General features: G+C 41.1%; 1 protein-coding gene across 2 annotated transcripts in view; it reads right to left on the bottom strand.

Annotated features, from left to right (window-relative positions):
- Positions 1 to 2,002: 2,002 nt before the first annotated feature.
- CDK19 (cyclin-dependent kinase 19) overlaps positions 2,003 to 7,000 on the bottom strand; it is a 247,132-nt gene continuing 242,134 nt past the window's right edge. Inside the window, exon 13 of one of the 2 annotated variants that reach the window (XM_006839930.1) lies at positions 2,003 to 3,634. In XM_006839930.1, the coding sequence (XP_006839993.1) occupies positions 3,503 to 3,634 (132 nt within the window). In that variant the 3' untranslated portion in view covers positions 2,003 to 3,502. The remainder of the gene's footprint in view (positions 3,635 to 7,000) is intronic. The other variant, XM_006839931.1, reaches the window with a different exon arrangement.

Here is a 7,000-nt window from a genome sequence, read left to right as displayed (position 1 = left end):
TTTTTCTTTCTTTTACCTCAGCAGAGAAAATAGCATCATTTTAGAGGCATATAGCTACCAGCTGCTTCTCCACAAAGGAGGCAGGCAGTGAGCGTGTAGCCAAAACCATGCCTTCTGTTCTTAAATTCTGTTTTATAAGAAGAGCAAGAGTAGCGCTGAAGGCCAACAATCTAAGTACTAAGGTTTCAAAACCACACACAGATAAAAATAGCCATGTCCTTGGTTTCTGTATGTCACTGCATGGTCTACTTCATCACCGGGACTGGTTCTGCCTTCCAGTGCCAGCCCTGTTGCAAAGGCTACCTGAGCCTACAGAAGAGCTCATATGTCTCGAAACTCTAGACTCTGTTCTCCCAAGCACCCATCTCACTAGAAAGCCAACTCTAAAACTGACTTGTCATATGGAAAGCAGCCAGCCTTCACTTTGATTCAGTGCTTCTCTGGTTTGGGTGTCCCCACAAGCTCACTGGGAGTTCTGGTGTGGCGCTGTAGGCTAATGCATCAGACTGCAAAGCCATTTGAACTGCAAAGTTGGTGGTTCAAGCTCACCAGCTGCTCCTTAGAAACCCTATACAGGATCGCTATGGGTCAGAATTGACTCAACGGCTCTTAACAACAACAACAATCTAGCTGAGAGCAGTGTTGGTCCACTGAAGAGTGGCCCTATGTTCTCAGGGGACAGGGCTACATCTAATGAATTCTCAAAGAGGAATAGGATCATTTGGGGACCACAAAGATAAATTTTAACCTAAAAGCTTCACAGGTCTCCTCAGAGGTCCTACAGTTTTAAGGACTGTATGTAATTTTAGAGACCTTTTTTTTTCCCTTCAAAAAAGGTTTTGTTCCTTTTAGAGGAAAAGAAATTACAAGCCAAAATCATTTCAAAGAGCAATTGGCACCAGTGGGAATCACCAATCACCAAGCCTGAGGCCAAAACAGAGGTGGAGGAGACACTATCAGGCCAGTGACCAGTGAGCCTTTTGTTGGTCATGGGGATTTCTGGCTACATCCTGGTGAACTGAGAGGATGTGATGGAATCTCTCTCCAGTTCATGTCAGTTCTGCTGGTAAAATTCATCATCTACAGGGAAAGCAGGGTTGTCCTGTGAATGTGTAAGCACATATCACAAGAACTGTAGATTAAAGTTGCTTTCAAAGTCTTCAGAGGCAAGGTATTTTAATTTGTACATATATCTGAGTCTGTCTTCTTTTATTAAAGGTATGCTCCCCTCAAAGACAGGAAGGGAGCGGAGTCTGTCTTCACTGTCATTTCCTACCACACTTAGTAGAGTGTGCTCTGCCTATGGGGACCACCCAATTGCTATTGAAAGGTAGTTGTGAGCATTTCAAATATACACTAATGCCTTTGTGATGCTTAATCTCTGACTGTAAGTTGGACAATAGAAGCCTCTCTATAACACTGTGTTCTGTAGAGCAGAATTTCACATAGTAACTCCAACAAAGTTAGGTCTGCAATCAACAAAAGACCCTTCCTAGCATAAGATGGTTTCACGTATAAGCCCATCTTCTGGCACAGACATCCCAGGAGAGCTGAATGTATTGTCATCATAAACTGAACATAAACTCGGCCAGGACTGGTAGTGAAGCATACCAGCATGGTGCTGAGCACACACACACGGCATCTGCTGACCAACAGCTCTGGACTGCGAGGCTTCAGGGCGCAGGTGGAACTTTATACAGGTAGCTGCATCATACAGAGGGTTACTGAGTCCTTGTTTTTAAAAACAGAAGGGATAAACTACCCAGGAGACCATCAGAAATTACTTCCAAAGGATCATGTCACCTGTTCCATATTCAGTCTTGATGAGTACCACTGTACAATCTTCATGATTATATTGAGATCAGTAAGGTCCTTGCTGGCTAAGGTATCACATCAATAGTGCAAAAGGTATACTGGCTTCTGTCTAAAATCTTATTTTACTTGTGTATGGACCCAGAGTATCATAACCAGGTAGATTAGTTCACAAAGAATAGTAAAAAAGAAAAATACAATATAATTTGCATATACAACGCCAGCTATTTCTTCTAGCTCAAGAAAAAAACAAACAATGTTTAAAACAAGGCTGGTGCTGTTAGTAGCATTCAGAAGAACACAGAGTCCTTGGCTTTTACATTACAATGGGAGCTCTAAGTCTTTACCTCCAGACTCTGGGGAGAAAGAGGCTCCCTAAACTGGCTGAGAATGACCTCAGCCTCTAATTCATAAACAATGGAAATGCAAATGCTCACTTTAGCTAGTATAGTCTTATACATCTGCCCATAGTTTTTAGGCACAATTATTAAGTTTTCTCCTAAGGGCAAAAGAAAGCATTCAGTGCAATGAAAGGATTCTTGATACAATTAAGTTTCAGTAACAACAGCAAAATTATGCATACATAATACATACTTTAAACATGAATAAAACCTAAAATGTTAACATGCTTTAAAAATAGTTACTCTATGTCTAATGCAAATATGAATGGATAGCACTGCCTCTTTATTTTCATAGCAGACTGATTTGCAGGCTTCTATTTGAGTATCCATGATTATTTAAGAAAGTTACTCAAACTGACCCAGAAGGGAAGAAACCGACAGTTCTTTAGAGAAGCCAACTTTATGTACAATACACACGAAAAGCTTTTCCTTCAAAGGGAAGTAATACATCCTTTAATCAACATTACTTCTTCTTAAAGAAATCCTAGTGCAGTTAATATTCTCTTGCAGCTTTCTGGCGAAGGTCACCAGGGGACTGTATTTCATCAAAGCTCTTGAACCCCTTTTTAAGGTAGACTTAGCTCTATGAAGGTTAAAAATGATCCTTCTTAATTATTGAGTTCATTTCCGAATAAGAGGATGATCTTGGAACTAAGTTCCATATATATGATTATATAAAATTCCAGCACACTTCGGTTCTTCATGGCATAAAGCATAGTAACTGCAAAGGGCTAGGCTGTTTTTGGTTGGAGGTTCCCTCTGTTCCACCTTCCCTGAAACTAGAGAAATAAAAACACAATCGTGAAGAACTTTGGGACAGTAACAGTTTCTGTTTAAGACTTCCATGAGCAAGAGAGTGATGTCCTGTGAAAACAACGTAGTGCTTTAAAAGGTGCCTTTTCACCTGCGTTGCTAAAACAGTTCATGTAGTATAAAACTATGCACCGCTGGAATCCTGTTTCTAAAACATTAAAATCCTATGAAAAGAGCTTTGAAAAGACAGAGCATGCTGATTGTTACAGCATGAGGAAGGTGTACCAGAAAGTCCTTCCAAGAAATGCTGAAGCTACTGGGATCAGACCATCCGAGATCACCATGGAACACGTGCAGGGGACGGGCGTTGGGGGAAACTTCAAAAGAATCCTCTTTAACTGGATAAAGAAGACGAAGACGTATCAGACCTGACAAATACGTATCAAGTGCTCCTCCTAAGTGTGTGAGTTTTTGGCCAGCATCAGAGTTGGCGTTTTTTGGCTCTTTTGGATGCACTTGTGGGGCTGAGTCTATGCTCAGTAGCGGTGGGCCGAGTGCGATGGGTGGTACTGCGCGCTCTGCTGGGCGGAGGAGGAGTAGCCGAGTGTGCTCTGGGACTGAGAAGATCCCTGAACGCTGCTTTGGTAATTCAGGCGTGAAGTGGAGTGCTAGGAAATGGAAAAAGGAAAAGGAAATTACTGGCAGAAGAAGAAAAGGGCTCAAGGTGTGAATCGCAAGAAATGGCTGCCATGGAGTTGACTCAGGACTGTCCCCACGAGTGTTAGAGTAGACTATGCTTCATAGGGTTTTCAATGGCTAATTTTTTGTTAAGTAGATAGCCAAGTCTTTCTTCTGAGGTGCCTCTGGGTAAACTTGAACCTCCAACCCACGGTTAGCAGTCAAACTCGTTAATAATTTCATATCCTCGCAAAACCCAACCACTGCCACTGTGTCAATTCAGACTCATAGTGATCCTATACAGGTTTCTGAGACTGTAAATCTTTACAGGAGCAGACAACATCATCTTTTTCCCATGAAGTGGCTAGTGGATTAGAACCACCTACCTTGTGCTTAGCAGTCCAATGCCTAGCTCGCAGCATTACCACCAGGGCACCTTTGCACCAACTTGGTGGGACTCTGTTAATCACAATGTGTTGTTGTTGTTAAATCTATATTGACTCATAGAGACCCTGTATAGAGTTTCCAAGGAGCATCTGGTGAATTTGAACCACTTCCGGCTTACAGCCCAGTGCTGATCCTACAGCACCACACTAGGAGTCAGTCCATCAATCACAGTAGGACAGAGAAATGAGTCACTTTTATCATTAGGCTCTTGGGTTGGATCCATGGTAGCTGACTTAGCTTGTGAATACATTTTGTTTATTTAAAATCCCAGCCTGTAACCACATGTTCTGACAGGCACCAAGTTTGGCTGGATTTCTTTAGGAGATAAGCTGCATTGGCACAAAAAGACAGATGGAAACTACATGCTGACTCACTGCTCTTTATCCTGACTAATTCTGGGAGATGGATTAGCCCTTTGCATAACTGAGGTCTGCAAGCATGAATAATCAACTTAGCATACTGAACAATGGCATTCTTAATGTACATAGACAAGTTCTTAATCTTCTCATTCTAAAGGATAGAAAACTGTGATAAAGAGATCATTATGTTTAGTAAAAAGCATTTTCAGAGTACAGGACCACCTATAAAAAAAAAGTAAGGCAAGGCCTGACAGGACAGGCTAAGTGGGTTTTCTAAACTTCAGGTAATATTTAGAAATAAAGCAATTTTCTGTCTGCCAGAGGAGACGAAGACAAATGTATTTCGATTCAATGTACTTTGGTATCTGATATTAATGCAACTAATATAGTTTTAAATGAAACAGTTATCTTCATAGTACTGAACTTAAATATGGAAAAAAAAAACACAAAACTATGGAAAAGGAGAAACCATATAGAATAAGAACATGGTGCCTGGTTAAATACATGCATGGCTGGAACTAAAGTCCTTGGTGATGTTTTGAAAGTTGGTTTTTCCCTGTGAACAAAGTGGGGACGGATATGCACAGTTATTGTTGTTAAGTGCCATCGAGTCTGTTCTGACTCATAGCAATCCTGTATAGGGTTTCCAAGGAGCGGCTAGTGAGTTTGAACTGCTGACTCCAAACAAAGCTATTACTCAGAGTCAAAAATGTGGATGTCCTGATGGTAGAACTGGGAGGTTAAGGAAGGATGAATCGGGAAGGTCCCCTTCTCAGGGTGCAAAGGCTGCCAAAGCAGACTATTAACATCTAATCCAAGACAAACAGAGAAATACAACAGCCCTCAGTCACATAACTCTAACAAAATGTGTTGGTGGAAGAAGCCTTTCAAAACTCCAAATTTTAACTGTGTTTTATTTTGTCATTTGTAATTTGAAGGCATTAGGATCAATATTGCTGGTAAATTAAAATGTTGTCATTGTTAAGTACCACTGAGTTGGTTCCGACTCATAGCGACCCTATGAACAACAGAATGAAATGATGCCTGGTCCTGTGCCATCCTCACAATTGTTGTTATGCTTGAGTCCATTGCTGCTGCCATTGTGCCAATCCACCTCACTAGGGGTCTTCCTCTTTTTTGCTATCCCTCCATTTTACCAAGCATGATGTCCTTCTCCAGGGACTGGTCCCTCCTGATAACATGTCCGAATTATGTTATCATCAACCTTGCTTCTTAAGAACATTCTGACTGTATTTCTTCCAACATAGATTTGTTTGTTCTTCTGGTAGTCTGTGGTATTTTCAATATTCTTTCCCAACACCATAACGCAAATGCAACAATTCTTCTAGAGTCCTGGTGGCATAGTGGCTACAAACCGCAAGGTCAACAGTTCGAATCTACCAGTCGCTCCACAGGAGAAAGATTAGGCTTTCTGCTCTAATAAAGATTTATAGCCTGGAAAACCCTATACAGGGTCACTGTGAGTCAGAAGGAATTCTGGTGTGGCGCTGTAGGATAAGCACTGGACTGCTAAACACAAAGTTAAAGATTCAAATCTAGCAGCTGATCCTCAGAAACCGTATACAGGGATGCTATAGGTAACCTTGAAGTCCTGGTGTGGTGTTGTGGGTTAACTGGACTGCAAGGTTAGTTTGAACTGCAAGGTTGGAAGTTCAAGCTCATCTGCCACTCCTTGTAAACCCTATACACAGTGTCATTATGGTTCGGAACCTACTCAACAGCACTTAACAATAACAACAACAGGCAAGCTTGGAGTCCTTGTTTGAAACTGTAGGATAAGCACTAGACCATAAGGTCAGTTAGAAATGTAAGGTAGGTTGTTCAAATCCACCATCCACTCCTTGGAAATTCCAAACAGGGTTGCTGTGAGTCAAAACAGACTTGACTCGATAGCACTAAACAACAACAATGACTAATTATATTGAAAATGATGACAAAGGTTCTCCTTAATAGAAAAGTTAGATATGGCCTTGAATAAACTGAGATAAAAGTAATTCAGGGAGGATCTAATATAAGAAAATACCACATTAGCCCTTCTTAGAATTTATAAAAGGAATATATCTTTAATAAAGTTTAAGAAGTTAACATAAAACACAGTTTTTCATTTAAAACAGTGTTTATGATGAACCTTAAATCCAGATACAAAGATTCTGGGAAAAGCCTAAAACTGTAAGACCTGAGGAAACAAGAAAATAATCCTAAAATCAGTGTCCTATAATTATCAGGCTATGACTATGTATACATTAACTGTAGAGACTCAGTCAACAATAGCTCTCTCATAAGAGGAACTGTTTAAATTCTCCTCAAATCCAGATTTTGGACCCATGGAGTTGGTGTGACCCACCCAGGCCTTTTAGAACCTTGAGCCCTTTAAAGGAACTGGTTTTCCTGGAATTCCCTTCAGGTCAAACAAGCAGCTTGTTGTTGTTGTCAGGTGCCATCGAGTCGGAACCGACTCACAGCGACCCCATGCACAGCAGAACGAAACAATGTCCGATGCTGGGCCAACCTCACTACCGCCGCCACACT

Source organism: Chrysochloris asiatica, unplaced genomic scaffold, assembly GCF_000296735.1.
Source record: "Chrysochloris asiatica unplaced genomic scaffold, ChrAsi1.0 scaffold00027, whole genome shotgun sequence".
In the NCBI taxonomy this organism is placed as follows: Eukaryota; Metazoa; Chordata; class Mammalia; order Afrosoricida; family Chrysochloridae; genus Chrysochloris; species Chrysochloris asiatica.
This window is presented reverse-complemented; position numbering and strand designations above follow the sequence as displayed.